At 41.3% G+C, this 16,964-nt stretch overlaps 3 protein-coding genes across 3 annotated transcripts; 1 reads left to right on the forward strand and 2 right to left on the reverse strand.

The window, feature by feature from the left end:
- The first annotated feature begins 4,748 nt into the window (after positions 1-4,748).
- On the forward strand, positions 4,749-6,093 carry LOC134437134 (ATP-dependent DNA helicase RecQ-like). The gene is made up of 2 exons (XM_063186596.1): positions 4,749-5,370; positions 5,842-6,093. Exons 1-2 carry the CDS (start codon positions 4,895-4,897, stop codon positions 5,927-5,929), a joined length of 564 nt encoding a protein of 187 aa, XP_063042666.1. The 5' UTR covers positions 4,749-4,894; the 3' UTR covers positions 5,930-6,093.
- Positions 6,094-8,403: 2,310 nt separating this feature from the next.
- On the reverse strand, positions 8,404-10,035 carry LOC134437362 (uncharacterized). Its single transcript, XM_063186855.1, has 3 exons — positions 9,781-10,035; positions 9,381-9,505; positions 8,404-9,263 (listed from the first exon to the last, which is right to left on the reverse strand). Exons 1-3 carry the CDS (start codon positions 9,783-9,785, stop codon positions 8,404-8,406), a joined length of 990 nt encoding a protein of 329 aa, XP_063042925.1. The 5' UTR covers positions 9,786-10,035.
- A 262-nt stretch (positions 10,036-10,297) lies between these two features.
- On the reverse strand, positions 10,298-12,803 carry LOC134437132 (uncharacterized). Its single transcript, XM_063186593.1, has 3 exons — positions 11,545-12,803; positions 10,880-11,439; positions 10,298-10,791 (listed from the first exon to the last, which is right to left on the reverse strand). The coding sequence occupies exons 1-3, from the start codon at positions 12,269-12,271 to the stop codon at positions 10,711-10,713; spliced, it is 1,368 nt and encodes a 455-aa protein (XP_063042663.1). The 5' UTR covers positions 12,272-12,803; the 3' UTR covers positions 10,298-10,710.
- Between the last annotated feature and the right edge of the window lie 4,161 nt (positions 12,804-16,964).

Consider the following 16,964-nt stretch of genomic DNA (forward strand, 5'->3'; position numbering starts at 1 on the left):
TTCCTTCACTGGCTTGGCAGGCTTAATGGCTCTTTAGTGTGTCTTCAAAGCAGGACTGGACAGGGATCAAGAAAGACCTGGGCATTTTTCTTGCAACTCCCTCTAAATGGTGGACCGGTCTCTAAGAAAATCAAAACCCAACAGCCTCGGTGTCTGAGAACTGTTGGCCCACCGGGATTTGCCCTGTAGGCCAGATTACCAGTCCAGCCCTGCCGTAGAGGATTCCAGCAGTGTTTAGCAGATACCGTGTAGTGGTAGCCTCCCGGTCTGTCTTTTTTTGGTCATTGTCCACGGAAAAGCATTTGCAAATTGTCAGTAATGTTGATTCTAGATGATGAATGCAAAGAAAGTCTCCCCCCTCCCTCCTGGTATGTGTGCTCAAAACAAACTAAAAACTGAAAATCATGTGGTGAAAATGGAAATGCAAGTAACACTGTGATAGAAAACATTGTTTGTTTGATATAAAAGTAGAAAAGTGTATATTCTAAGCGGGGAAAAGTCATGTCTGTATGAAGAACTCATAGCCCAAGGGGACTGATGCTCATAATACATGATCATGATATTTTGATACAATCTCATACTTGTATATTTTTGTATATAGGGGTGAATTCAGGTAAAATGGGCCACTTTTTGTCATTTACTTATATGCAAAAAAATGGCCCAATTTACCTGAACTCACCAGTTTAAAAATTGGGCTGTGCTCTTTACATGCATTAGCAGTATTGTGTATTGGCATGAATATGCAGTTAATCATCAACTGACAATCATTTCATTACATTGCATTTGGCAGACGCTTAATAACCAAAGCGACTTTCAAAAGAGGACATAATCATAGCCAACATCACTAGCAAATACAAGTGCACAGGAAATATACAGAACAACAAAGTGCAGATGCAATTATGCAGATGCAATCGTGCAGATGCGATCATGTAGTATAAATTGAGTTCTTTCCCAAAATGCTATATTAACATTTTCATAAATATTTTTTAAAATCTCGTTTTAAGACAGCATCTGGAGCTGGGACTGGCTTAAAGTTATCTGATATTTCCACAACAAACTGAAACCGCAAAACCCTAGAGAATCTTACGTTCTGGTAAAACACTTTAACTATATTGTCAGGGGAAGACAATAAAAACACTTCATTTTTGAAAATTTGTTGAAAATGTATATATAACATTTTTGGAAAGAGCTCATTAAATGTACAGTACATAGCCTATACCAGTGGTTTCCAAATGGCGGCACGAGGGCCACGTCCAGCCGGGGCGTGGTAAGCATTTGACCGGCCGTAAGGTTGGAACAAATGAAGACATGTGTGTGCTATTTCCTATATGTGTGCTATCTGTGGCATGATTGATGATTTGTTTGGCCCTCAGCCTCAAGTGCACTACATAATTTGGCCCTTGGGGAAAATAATTAGAGACCACAGGCCTATACCATCAGTTTGATAATTGTGACCTTTGTTTTTCTACCAGCACCAAATCTTAGTTGTTAATGCACTTTGCCACTGAAACGGTCACATAATGACACACTTTTGCTTACTGTCTCTGTATCGTGTATCAATGTGCTGATTGAGTGGGCTCACGAAATTGTCATATTGAATAAGTATGCACTGTATGTGTCTAAAACTGTGTGCTCTGTAAACAATGTTATCTATGTACAGTAAGTGAAATGAATGTTTTTGTGTAGGTATCTTTGGTCTACTGTAATCAATGTTATTTCTGTAAATTAAAAGTTTCTGTAATTATTGGGTTTAAGATGTAGCCTTAAGAAGAAGTGATTGAGGATTTATTTAAAATCAGTTAATGATTTATTATGTGCTGATCTGTTTTCCCACCGGGTTTTATCACGTGAATACATTATTATATAATTATCCAGTCAGCACTAAGATTTCCATTCCAAGACTCCAATTGGAGTCTCTAATATATTGAATAATAAACACAGTAGTACACGGTAGCAATACCAGTGTTAATTTTTGACTCCTAAAGAGTTCGAATTAATGCTGTTGTGGATAACATTCCCACAAAGTTACTCTTTGATCAGTGTAACATTTTCTGTTCATTTTAATCAATATTATGTAAATATTTACAGCTATAATGCTGAAATTACAATGGCCACCTTTTGTCTCTGACTGACAGAGTAATTTGACTTTCGACAGTGTTGTAAATACTCTGGCTGGATTTATATAACCTGGGTCTCACGCAATGGTTGTTACTTACCAACCATCTGGAAAATTGTCAATCACTTAGCTCTGGAAAGGCGTGGGTGTGTTCAGAACAGCTCGAATTCACGTGGCTTTTTTTTTTTTTATCAGTACTACTTCAACCACTGACTTGTATATATCCCGCCCCACGATTCTGATTGGACAGGCTGTGAAACATTGTATTCCTTTGGGCTCGTCTAAGATTTCCAGACCCAAGTGCGAGCTCACAAAGTTTAACGAAGATGCACGAAGGGTCTGCGTGAGAGCCAGGCTAGGATTTATATACATTTACGCTGAAATCTTTAAACCCCATTTCGTACTGAGTAGAACTACTGAATGATTCCCAGGAGCACCAGTAATGGAGATAATCAAACATAAATGAAATGTTTGGAATCTCAGAGGCGATGCGGAGAGCGTTCTCTGTTCTCCCATCACTACTTCTCACAGTGTGTGTGTGTGTGCGTGTGTGCGTGCGTGTGTGTGATCAGTCCCTACTGACTGCTATGAAATTTGCTTCTCTGCCTTTATGGTGAGATCGAAATAAAAGTAGCCTAAAAAAATGTGTGTGTGTGTGTGTGTGTGTGTGTGTGTGAGAGAGAGAGAGAGAGAGAGAGAGAGAGAGAGAGAGAGAGAGAGAGAGAGAGAGAGAGAGAGAGAGAGAGAGAGAGAGAGAGATACTGCCTGTACACCTTGCCTAAAATGAGAGGAGACTAGACCAAAATGGGAAAAAAAAGATTTGTGGCTTTTTGAGCTCAAAGAAGACAAACACAACATTCCAAGACTGGAATTAAATCTCTGTTTGTTACTATTAATAAACGGGGCTATTTTAGACCAATATTTTCCACAGTTCAGCTCATCTGTATGCCTTTGGAGGCATAAACACTGTACAAAAAAAAGTACCAGTGTTGATATAAGTCTATACGATTTTGAAATTAACTCATTTTTACATTACATTTGGTCCCACTCAAAAATAATGTTTAATTTTCTCTTTAGTCACTGTAATATTTTGGTCACACTGGCCACCTGCAGAATTTTACACTGACCTTTGACTCACTGTTGGAGTAATTTGACTCTCCACAGTGCTGTACATTTTCTATCAGGATGTATATACTGTACATATATGTGTATCTGTACTGTGAATGATTTAGTGGTTTTCTGATTAAATTGGCATGCAAAGATGAGTCTTATCAACCATTTAACAGTCAAGCTCTTTAATAGCCTGGCCGCGCCAAAAACCCCTACAGCAAAGCTGTGCCGGGGTCTGGGGTCGCTGAGAATCAGTGTGGGCGGGATCAACGGTTTCCTCTGCACTCAATGCAACGCAATAGGATGGCGAACAACCAACCAGAGTGATGAGGAATGATTACGTATTGCAGCGCGACAGGAAGTACTTGGTAGAGTGTAGGCAGTAGTAAATACAACGAATGCCAGGCCAGCGAGCGTATTCTCTACGGGCTAATGTCAGAGTGAGAGGAAAGATTTACCAACTAGCACTCCAATCTGCTATTGTAGAGACTGCACGCGAACTACGTGAACATGGAAGTGAATGATTGTTGCCGTTTTTGCAACAAAAATATGCGAATATCTGGCGTGATTTCTAATTCAGCACTTATCTTTGACAGCCAGAAAGAAAAACAAACCATTGCTGACAGATTAATGCAGGTTGGCGTGTCGGTGTTGAAAACACAGACAAAATCGAACCGAATTTGTAGGCCTTGTGTGCGGTTACTAACGAGAATGGAACAGGACCTGCCGGTGTTCCGAAGGTGGGTGAAGGAGGAGGGAGCATCCACCACGACTTCAGATACCTCTGGTTCTACACAGAAACGTGACCGCGAGCCGACTCCATCCAAAACACCAAGGGCATTGAAAAAGTTCTGTGATAAACCAGCAAGTCCGGGAAAAGGGGCTGCCGTTCGTGTCAACATCGCCCAGGTATGTTTGCATTTTGACATTTGTTTATCGTGCAGTAACGGTGGAGATATTCAATTTGCTTTTCATTAGACCTATAGATGTTGCCCATCAGTTAGGATATTCCAGGGACAACATTGTCATTAGACGACCGTTCTCCTTACTCTAGTCTGTAGCCTCCAAAATGACCATTATATCGTGCTGAAATCTGCATCGCTTGATCTGAAACTTAATGATAGCATAGGAGTGTAAAAAGAGACGGTTTAGGTCCTAAATTGCTTGTGGCAGTGTATGATAATACGTGAAATATAATCGGGTGAGACTACACGTCTGGGAGTGATGGAAACACCTGGGACTACACGTCCGGGAGCGTCCATCTACCTCCCACCTAAACGGTCTCTGATGTAAATACGCCCTAAAGCTACAACCTACAGCTAGTCCTCAGCGTGTCTCTCATGCCTATTTGCCATGCCTATTAGATAACTTTGGAACTGTTGCTTGGTCTTCATGGCATTTAGCATTGTGAAAAGTAATGATACAGCGGATGTTCAGAATTCTGCCTCCTGGACCAGATTAGCCTTAGCCTAGAAATCTAGACGCCCCTAGTGGCCGCAAAATGAATTTGCTCCCGGGGGCAGTCTAGCCACCCTGAATCTACAACCGATCCAAGCTGGATCGGGGTTCGCGGCCAATCAAATCGTGAGGGGCGGGATCGGGGGCCGGGCTACCTAGTGACGACAGAGTGTGCGACGTTTCGTGTGTAGTCCCAGGGAGAAGTAAACAATGGCTGCCCCTAGCGAATTCACGGCGTCTTTCGATTCAGCTTTGGCAACGACTCTAGAAGATTTGGATATTCATTTCACCTTGCGGGACCAGCAGATAACGGCATTAAAGTTTTTTCTGCAGAAAAGGGACGTTTTTGGAGTATTGCCCACCGGATATGGTAAAAGCTTGATTTACCAACTTGCTCCGCTGGTGGGGCGACGCATGGGTCTGCTGCACAAACCACTGGTGGTTATCGTGTCACCCCTTTTAGCACTTATGGACGACCAGGTACAAGAGGCCGAAAAACTGGGTCTTACAGCTGCGCAACTTGGCAAAAGCGACCCGGAGGAGATCCGAAGCGGGCGGTACCAGTTGGTGTTCGGGAGTCCGGAGTCCTGGCTTAACAAGGAATGGCGATGCTTGCTAGCCAGCAAAGTCTACCAAGACAACCTGTTGGGCCTTGTCGTGGATGAAGTTCATCTCACATACAAATGGTAAATATACTTAATGGTACGAATAATATGAACAATGTAAGGGGCAATCGAAGCTACCACAACTATACTCTGATGTTACATGCAACTCTGTGATGTTTCACGATAGTCTAACCCACTGACTTATATACTTTAACCATCTAAGTTACGGTAGCAGCAAACCATTCGAAATCAAAGCTAACGTCATCGTCCACACAAACAGCTAATTGTTTTGGAATCCTGCATAATGTAATGTGTGAGATTTTGCGATCGATTTTTGGAACACTAGAGCTCTATGCACATTCCGAAACGATTAGAGCTCGTGTGGACGAGGACGCTATCATTCCGGTCTGCTCCTAACATTTAACAGTGGACTGAGAGATTGGGGTGTGCATTTTACTTGTAGTCTGCCTGAGTTGATGACGCGCGGGCGGTTGTTTTAAGTGTGCCATAGCTGATGTCACATTGGTTGTGTTTTTATTTTATTTGTTCCAGGGGAAAGGCTGCTAGAGGAGAGAAGGCCTTCAGAGAGAGTTTTGCCAGACTGGCCGAGCTACGGTCCATTGTAAAACCAGGTGAGTAGGCTATGAAATGTTGTGACCCATGACCATTATGATCTCAGTCTGAAGAAAAGTTATTTTACACTGTTCTCACTGCTGTTGATCACAACCCGGCAAACGGAGGTTTCAAAAGTAAAAGTACATTTGTGGTTTAACAAGACCAGTACACGATATTAGGGCCTGCACATCTGTTACTCCTTTGAAACTAACGAGATAGACTGTACTGATACTGAAACACACAAAAACCCTGTAAGGACCCACCACTGATCCAACCAGGGTAGTCAGCTGATTGTAAGACAATTACACAGGTCTACTTTTTACTCAGATAAGTTAAGTTACCTGTGCTGGAAGGAAACTTACCTTTTTTTTTTTTTTTTTTTTTAACTTTCGACACCTCTGCTGGCAAGTCAGACCCTCCACAACCCTTTGTGACTTCACCTCACATATTTGGTTGGGATGTTTTAATGGCTTACTCAAATGACAACATATTATACTGCAGATACTAATTAATTTACCTTTATCCTTCAGGTACTCCTATTCTGGCCTTGACAGCGACAGCAGACCTGGACTCTCAAGCTCTCGTCAAAAGGCAGTTACATTTGGAGAATGCCACTGAAGTCATCATTAGCCCAAACAGAGAAAACATAAGGCTTGGACTGTCTGTAGTTTCTTCAGATAGCATGGACTGTCTGAACTGGATTGTGAGGGCACTTAAAGAGAAGGGTCCAACAATGCCACCAGTTATAATCTACTGCCGTACATTGCCTATGTGCGGGAAGGTGTTCTGTCACCTACAGTATGAACTTGGTGAGGACAGCTGGGTGGATCGGGATCCAGAACACACGGCAGAAAACCGACTCATTGGCATGTTTCACAGCCAAACACTTCCCCATCACAAGATCACAGTACTGGAATCATTACGTGGCAATGGTTCATGCAGAGTGGTTGTAGCCTCCACAGCTCTGGGAATGGGACTGAACTTTCCTAACATATCACATGTCGTGATGTATGGCTCACCTGAGGATGTGGAGGCCATTGTACAAGAGGTTGGTAGGGCCGGGCGAGATGGGTCTCCAGCACATGCCATAATTTACAAATTGAAGCAGGAAGCAAGAGTGAATGAGGGCGTTAAGACACTGGTGAAGAAGGGCATCACTAGTTGCCTTAGGAAGGCCTTATTCTCACACTTCGAACAAAACACTGAGTGTGTTCTGCCGGGCCATTTGTGCTGCTCATACTGCCACTCTGTTTGCTCTTGCAGCTCTCCCAGTTGTGACGTGGCAATACCCGATTACGAACTGCCTCAACAGTACACTCATGCCGTTGTCAAAAGCAGAGAAGTTACAGAGGATCAAAGACAGACAATTAGAGATACTCTGTACAGGTACAAGCTCAGCTTAGTCCAGAACATGCCTCTGTACACTAACAGCAGCGACTGCACTGGTTTTAGTAACGAGCTGATAGACTGTGTTCTTGAGCGCTGCACAGATATATTTGATCTCCCATTCATAATGGACAACCTGCCTGTGTTCAGTAAAAGGCACGGACAGAAAATCCTCTGCGTTATTTTTAATGTCTTTGGGGATTTTGAATACACTGAAGTTGATCTGCCTGTGGAGGACATTGTGGTGCCAGACCAAGACTACACAGGTCACTTTGACTCTGACTCTGAGGCAAACGCCTTGTCCCAATGGAGCAGTCTAGAATCCGGGGTGTCACAGTTGAGTACAGACTGAAACATTTGTTAGTCATTTCATATGACCACTGTACATACCTCTTACATCTTTGAAAGTACTGCCTGAATACTTATGTCAGATGACTGCCTGTAAATAAAATTGAAGAACGATCTCAATTCTTGTTTAAGTGTTTATTTACATTTACAGAAAAAGGGTGAATTAGTTGTGCACTTAATAATGTGCATATTATTTACAATGGGACATAAAAAGCAACATACCCAGGATTTAAAAATGGAAATCAGTAGTCAAACAGTATTAAGAAAAGAAATGCAAGATATTCTTGATTGTGAAATGGTAACCGGTAGTCAAATACTGTAGATACAAAGTAAAAAAAAAAAAAACATTTCTGACAAGTGACAATGTTACATACAATGTGCTTTAAAGTGACTGGGTTGGAACTGGCTGGTTCAATTGAGTTTAAACATGTTTTACAAGTCGAGATACTCGCAGCAAACACCGAAAAATTGTGCTAAATAAGTGTAATTAAATACGCCTGTTAGAAGAGGCCTGTAACAGTCTAGACAATATTTTGACAAACTGAATGCATGGTAAAGTGCAGAAAGGTAAGGGTGCAATTATGAGTCATCAAGTGTTAATGCTTAAATAAGTACTGCATAGATCTGAAGATACCTATAGGGACTTCACAAGACAAGAAACTACCAATGAGTGAGATTTATTTTTTCAGTTTTCTCCACTCTTTCAGTTTGAGCATCATCCACTCCCACATTTCCTTTTTTTTCATTTTGTGCAACAGATTGCTGTCAAACTTCGGGAAAAGCCCGAAATTCCCTTCCAGGTATCTTTGACAACAGTTGACCCTCCCTGAAAACATTAATCAGAGTCAATATATCCTGTGTCTGCTGCTCAGCACGATGGATGCCACTTGGCTTTTTCACACCCAGCTCAGTATCAACTTTGTCCATTATCTCTTTCAAAACGCCTATGGCCTTGCTGACTCGGCTAGCAGACTCTTCAGACAGGTTTGGACCCTGACCCTTCAAGAAAGACTTCAGGAAGTTGTTGAGGTGTTCTAAATGAAGGTCTAAGGGGATGTTGCCTCCATTCCCTCCCCTAGTGCTCCAAAACCTGTTCCAGGTCACGCTGTGCGACATCCGAGGCGTCAGACACGCATTCACCTGAAGTGTCAGGAGTAACGTACTGTATGCATAGTGGCTGTGCGCATGGGCTTTGTAGAAGAGCAGAGCTACTTTGTACAGCCTCATCAGTCGTTCTCCGTCACCCTCTTTCACAGCATCCAGCATGTCCCAAAGGAGAAAGCTGAAGCTGAGACGCGCCAAGGTATGTTCCTGCTTGTGGTCTTTGTTGAGTGATGTACCAGGCAATGTTTCGGGGGACACGTGTAAGTTGTGCTTTTTAAGCTCGTGATTGTCTCTGTATTTGGGATAGGTGTATACCTGCTGACAGCCTGGCGCTCGACAAGGGTACTGCGTTGCCTGAGTCGATGTCACATCTGCTTCGCCGAGACCAGTCATGGCCTCAACCACATCCCCAAGCAGGATGTACTTATCGACCACCTCAGCAGATTTGGCATGCAACCATGTTCGCCTCGTGTCTGTTGATCCTGATGCAATGTCCTCAGGAACAAACAATTCCGGGATTTCTAAGTCACATGGAAGAAAAAACACAAACAAAAGCAAAGGTTTACATTCTTCCCTCTACCCAAACAGTTCAGTTTTAAAGCACTGCTGTCCCATTTCAAAACACCCTATTTATGTACCTTCGATATCCTTCAGGCCAAAGTGCTCCATGGCAGCCGTCAGAAGCAGCGCAGTAGTGTCTGTGATGACAAAATGTTTGTATGCGTTGTAGGCAGACTTGGGACCCTGTTTCGCATTGCTGCACCTGTGATACAAAGAAATGTTACCGTCACTCTTGGTGTTCGAACCAGCCACCACTATACACCAACAGAGAATACTTAAACCTCTGAGTCAAGAGACCAGGCAATCGACCCAGCGGTCAGAAGCGTTCTTTGAATAGGTGTGTGAGGATTTAATCACAAGCACACTCTCATACACTCACATACAAATGTAAAAATGTGTTAGTAATCTCTCACACCACCTTTCATATTTCAAACAACACAAATATCACATTCTGAGAAAGTCTGTGAAAATACGAACCACATTCCAGGGATGGGCTTTCATCATGACCCACCCCAGCTTAACGAATAAGAACAACTTCTCAGGAGTGGGCTTTCCATCATGACCCACTCCATTCCATTCCATTAGAAAACTGCAGAAAACACCGTCAGCAAATAATAACATTAATAACAATAACAAAAATAAAATTAGCCAGCAACATCAAATTTATTTCTGTTGATTTCAAATGAATTTCAGAATCTGAAAAATAAATAAATAGTAATTCATGTAGTGTCATATATTCATTCATCGTGTCACTACATTACATTTACATTACATTTGGCTGTAAACAAAGCAGCTTTACCTCAACTTTGTCATGTTGGCGCACAGTGTCCCATGGTCCTTTGCAGATTTCTCACTGAAGAACACTTTATAATGGATCTAAGTTATGAAAAGAGAAAGAAAGAGAAAAAAAGACAATGGTAAAACCAGGGACAGAGTAAAGATTGGTTTAATAAACTTACTCCCACAAAGGGCGTCCAGATTCCAAGGCAAACATTTTGCAACTGTATTACAAATTTAAGGGAATACTGTGTTTTTAATAGCAGTACAACACACTTCAACTATGACCTACTGTCTTAAATTAAATAATGAATGAACTGAATATAACAGTTTCAGCAAACACACGTCACAATGTGATACATTACTCACTTGAAATAGCATCCTAATCGCATGCCAGTCCTCAAACATGAATTCCATGCCATCCAATCGCTCCTCCGTATTCAGACCATTGGCATAGGCCCACTGCAGGTTTCTGCTATTTGCTTCGGAAAGCCTGTCGCCTCCAACCAAAATGGTTGAAATCCCATCAGGCTGTTTTGGTACATACCTACAATTGAGACAGAAGAAATTGTTTGTATATTCTGCTCACATTTATAACACTGGAAAGAATTTTGTGACCCTGCTTCATGCTTACGTGTTCTGGAAGTGATGAAGTACTTCTGCCAAATCGGCAGATTTGTTTTCATCTTTGAAAAGCAGTCCTAATGGGTACTGTAAAAGAAAACAGAGTCACAATTACTTTCACTAAACTGACACTGTATGGTGTAGGTGTTTATGTAATATTATTTCATGGTCTTACATCAGTGGAATGCTGTGCCATTTCTGCTGAATACTGATGCGGTATGTGGCGTACAACCACATTGGAGAATGGCTTGAATACAGACAGGTAACTTGACAGGATTCGGCTGGTGAAAACAATGTACTCTCTTCGCATCTGCATTTGTTCATTCTTTCCAGGGAGTGACAAATTCAGGTCATAGTCCAGAAGATTTCCAATTGGTTTGTCATTAGCCAGGTGATAAATGGGGACACGGTCCTGGACAGCGATGTGGTGTATCCAATGAATTGACTTGTTACTGTGTAGGCTGGACTGGTGGTGTGTGCGCATGAAAAAATCTAAATTATCAAAGATGATGGAATAAGTGTGTGGTGTAGTCGAGCACTTCTCCACCAACGACTGAGATATGATCCTCACATCATGTCCAGAACCCTGGTCCACGGCACTTCCTTCAGTCATCTCTGATGAGGTCCTCAACTCTTTATCTGATGTTGCCTGCTCCGTGACGTTTTCAGCCAGCTCAGATGTGATCCCTTCCCCTGATGTGGCCTGGTCTGTGGCACAGCTTTCAGCCAATTCTCCTTTAATACATTAAAGACATGTACACATAAGACAACATAACCCCATACATGTCATGTACATGGCGCTGTGTGTGTGTGTGTGTGTGTGTGTATTTTACTTCTCACCTGATAATCGAAGGTCTTCCATACTTCGGAACACATCACCGGGTATCATCTCAGACTCCGTCCAGGCATCTATGGAGGTTTCGTCCTGCTCTTCACTGACAGGCTGACACCCAGCTTCCATTGCCAGGAATTCTTCGTTTTGCCTCTTCAATGACCAAAGACCAGATCCACAATTGTTTGCCAATTCCTTCTGCTTTCCAATAGCATTCTTGTATGTTGTTGAAATGGCAAATTTGCTGAGCCTTTCAAACACTGCTTTCTTTGCACCCCCATATTGCAGAATGCAGTTGATGTAGTAAGCGAACCCAGACAGGCGATTTTCTCTACCTCTTAATGCAATTGCAGCAGCAGCACAGGTGACAAAACGTGAGTGTTTTGTGATGGTTGTGAAGATGGACAAGAGGAGTGGTGAGAGGCGCTGCAGGTCTGACTCCAGGCTGCTAAATGAGAAAGAACTCAAATCTTCTGGTGAAGACCTCCACAACATGCATTTCTTGCTGGGGTCGCAGAGTGCTCTGGATTCACTTTCAATGACTGTAAGGATGCTGGCCTTCACTTCCTGTGAAAGCTCCTCATGCTTCATGATTAGTTTGGCCGCTGCTTTCCATTTTTTGTTCATGATATGTTTCACCAACAAAGCATTCTCAGATTTGTGCACCTCTTGATCAGAAATGACCTGAAAGAAGTAAAAGAAGTCAGAAATATCAATATTAAAGTAGATTATCATTGGTTTATCATTGTTTGATTATTAACATAATACATAGTCTTCAATGTAGGACGACAACATTGAAATTGTTCAAGAGGCATAGGACAACCATTGATGTATAAGGGGGCAACATACAGCATCAGACCCTAGGTTATGTAAACTTTGATCAGGGTCATGTTGGTAGTTTGTGTTATGATGGAGTAAACACAGGGGAGTGCTGATAAATGTCATCAGACAGTCAATAGTGAAAGGGTGCAATGAGTGAAAGGGTTTTTTTTTGTAATAATTTACATTCTATGATACTTATCAACACAGCAAAGCATAGGGCATAATTCTGTCAGGGTATGTAATCATATGAACACCACTGTGAAAAAAATGGTGTGAGTGAAACACACGAAAAAGAACTGTGAATGATTACACAAAACCTTTTTCCCTCATTGCAATTGACTGGCTGATAGGGACCAGGTCAGGAAAGTTGGGGGCTGCTGTTCAGAATCGTGTCTCCTGGTCCAGATGAGCCATTTCAGCCCCTTCTGTGTTCATGTCGCCCATCCCCCCCGGTTGTTGGTGAACCCCCGCTCCCCCCCTCTACTGCCCTCCCTGCTACTGACTTACAGACTCTACCACTGACTTACAGACTTGGTAATTTTCCGTCAACCCACAAGTGTGTGGTTGGGCAGTGATAGGCCCAGCAACCCAGACCCCCGTCTCCAGAGGCTCAGCACCCTGCTGTGATCTGTGCAGCAGCATCTCACCCTCAACCGGGGGTAGGGGCTGACTACCAAGAAGCAGTGTTGTATAAAGTACTGAAATCTCATATTCATGTAAAACTATGGGTACCCCTCCAAAAAATGACTTTGGTAAAAGTAAAAGTCACTGACTGAAATGTTACTTAAGTAAAAGTCTTAAAGTATCTGAAACTTCTTATATGTATGCAAGGTACTGTCAAAAATAATGTAATTAAGTAATGTAATGAAAAGTACAATGCAGTTTGAAAGACTTTTTTCTATTTGGCTAAAATTTCAAAAATTCAAAAACATTTAAAAATGTACACACAACCAATTTCAGTCTAAATTTAGGAAAGGTTTCGACAGAAAATAAACTCAACTTTCTATGCGTGCTGACCTAAGCCCAGAGCCCATGCATCATGTCCTGACTTTGTTGCAGTATGGCCAAAACTCTTTTTTTTTCAATATATACACACACTTGGGAAAAGTGTTAAGTATTCAAAAACATACTTAAGTACAGTAGTGAAGTATTTTTCCTACTATACAACTCCTACTATACAATGTGACATGAACACAGGAGGAGCTGAAATGTCAGGCTAATGTAGCCTGGCCGCGCCAAAAACCCCTACAGCAAAGCTGTGCCCCCGGGAGCAAATTCATTTTACGGCCACTAGGGGCGTCTAGATTTCTAGGCTAGCTCTTTTACGCAATTGCACAGCCTGAATGTTATACTTTGCATGTTAAGGTTGAGAGCAAATAGTGAGTAAAAGCACTTGGGAAAATGTATTGCATTTGAGTGTTAAACATGTGTGTTTGAGATAACCTCCCTAAATCTTTTGGTTTAATAGGCTATATTTTATGTACCAAGTGAGTAGCCTAAGTGACTTTTAACGCAACCAGTCATGGTCTTTCCACCAGGACAGAAATACAACTGCCCTCTGCCCATGGACACAAAAGTGATTCCAGTCCAAACTCTCTTCTGTCATTGTGTTTTGTCCCCCAATAGTGGAACAAGCTACATTTATACAAGCTATATTTATACCCGAATGATTATTAAACCATTATATTTTAACATGATGTCTTTCATAAACAACAAAGGCAATGATGGCACAACATTATATTAAAAAGTGGTCAAAATGAAGTAAAGCTTAGTCAAAGGCACCTAGAAAACACGCCTGTTAAATGCCCTTTTTGGGAAAAGGTACTCTCAGCCTCAAACCTAAAATATCTCAGCCTGTGAAGCACATAAAAACATGAAATGTTGCATTTAAATGCTAAGACCCTCCTCTTGCATGAGAATATGTTCAGTCAGCTCTAACATATCCATGTTTTTAATTTTTCAAAACTATCAAATCTCATGAGGCTGAACGCTGCGACCTTGTCACTCAAGTGCCTAGGTCAATGAAGCGTATACGCAGCATCCAACATCAATGGGTTAATGAGAGACATGCTGGCTTACAATATATCGAATATCAACGTCAGTCTGTGTACACAATGTACATCATATGAAAAAGATTGTCATCTATTTATCTACGGGCCGCACCGAGTTAGGGAACGGGCCGCATGTGGCCCCCGGGCCTCCGGTTGCCCATCCCTGGGTTACATAATAGTATGTAGAAGTATCCAGAGAGGAAGCATCGTAGAAACAAAGGAACGGAGCAGTATATACAAGCCCATAATAAATAACACATAGTGACAGGAAATGGGCCTATGCACAGAAGCAGTCGATTTATATTAGTAATTGATAGTAATAATATTTATAGTACTGCATTATGAGCTATGAGAGGTAGTTTAGCAAATGAATATTGAGTTTAATAAACAGCGCCATTTAGGCGACAAACATTTGCTACCGTTGACACTTGACATCATAAGGTCGTTTACTGCATAGTGCTTCTTTAAACAGATGGGCTTGTCTTTACAAGACCTGAATTATAACATTGTACTACAAGCTTGGTATTGAACAATGAGAGGGGGCAAATGCTAATTGCACGTCACAACTGAATGTGACATTAGCCATCGGTCAAAGTTAACATGAGTACTTCCTGCATGCATACATTCTGCATGGAAGTTAACGTTTTTTTCTAATGTAACAAAACAAGACATGCAAACCCTCCAGGCTGGTTTCTAATGGACCAACTGACTGATGTATGTGTCGTTTAGACCAGTGTTTCTCAACAGGGGTGCCGGGGAAACGTGGCTGATAAATAAAATAACATATAAAATGTAACATAATACACATTTGTCTAAACTGATAAGTTAATGATAGTCAGTGTAGTAGGGTTGGAAAGGGGGGTCCACGCGCACCCCCCGGCTTTTTTTACGCCACCTGATTTTTTTGTATCTTTAGAGCAGTGTTTCCCAACCTTTTTAATCTTGCGTACCCCCTAAGCCTTTTTGTCATACCATGAGTACCCCCTCACTCATGCTCTATATCCCAATGTGACTATGCTCCATACATTTTTTCATTTTTCCAAGTACCCCCTACAGTGTGCTCGCGTACCCCTAGTGGTACACGTACCCCTGGTTGGGAAACACTGCTTTAGAGTGTCTACTTCCAGAATCTGCCAGGTGCCAAGCTGAAGTAATGTCCCATGGCCTTCATTTTTAACCATTTAATGCACCTGACAGGAACCCAACAGATTGAAACAATGACAGAGAATAGGTCATAACTTTTGAAGTAAACTACATACAGAGACAAACTAACACATTTTCCCATACAATATTGACATGAGGAATGAATTTAAGTTGTTGTTTTTGACTTTTGACAACATTTAAACAGCATATTTGCCCATAAACAGCAATAAAATGACCCAAAATATGTAGACACTCAACTATCTTTTCATTGTTTTGAGTTTTGTTGTCTTTTTTTCACCACCTGCTCTTCCTTTATCATTTGCAGTGTAAATGTGACTATTATATCACGTATTAAGCTGAAATTATGACCCCCCAGTCTCCATTTTTGACCCTGTAATGCGCCTGACTGAAACCCGACAGACTGAAACAATGATACAGAATGGGTCATAACTTTTGAAGTAAACTACATACAGAGACAAATCAACACATTTTCCCATACAATATTAACCTGAGGAATGATATTAAGTTGTTGTCTTTGACATTCCACAACATTTGAACTGCATTTTTGGTCATAATCGGCAATAAAATGGCCTAAAATATGTAAACACTCAAGTATCTTTTCATTCTTTCGAATTTTATTGTCTTTTGTCCACCACCGGCTCCTCCTTTATCATTTGCAGTGTACTTGTGACTATTATATCGGGTTCAGGCTGAAATAAGGACCCACAGTCTCCATTTTTAACCATTTAATGTGCCTGACTGGAACAGATTGAAACAATGATACAGAATGGGTCATAACTTTTGAATTAAACTATATACAGAGACAAATGAACACATGTTGCTATACAATACTGACCTGAGGAATGAAATTAAGATTTGACATTTGACAACATTTAAACTTATAATACTTTATAAAAAGACATAGTGTGTGTTGACTTTTGAATTAAGCCACAAAGAGAAGAAAAGCTAACCCCTTTCCCATACAACACTGAACCAAGAAATGCAATGAAGCACTTGTGAAGGACTGTCATCAACCTCTAAACTGTGTTCTTGGACAAAAATAGCATTATCATTAACACATCATCATTAACACAACAAATACCCAAAATGTGTAGAAAATAAGCAGTCTTTTTCATTCTTTCAAGTTTTATTGGGTACTTCTCATTGTTCATTTACAGTATACATTTGATTATGTTATTGAGTTTCAGATTGAAACAGTATCTCATTTTCAGCAAGTTCAAGAAACAAAGGAGGCTTCTTTAAGACTTATTATCCAAACCTTCAAAAAATGTGAGGTAAAGGCACATCCCAAAAAGCAATTGCCGTGGGTGCAGGACATGAAAGAACACACAAGAAAAAAAGGAAAGACTATCCGCACACCACAGAAGCTCCCTTGTCGTGATTTAACTTGT

This window comes from Engraulis encrasicolus, chromosome 21, assembly GCF_034702125.1.
Source record: "Engraulis encrasicolus isolate BLACKSEA-1 chromosome 21, IST_EnEncr_1.0, whole genome shotgun sequence".
NCBI classification, from domain to species: domain Eukaryota; kingdom Metazoa; phylum Chordata; class Actinopteri; order Clupeiformes; family Engraulidae; genus Engraulis; species Engraulis encrasicolus.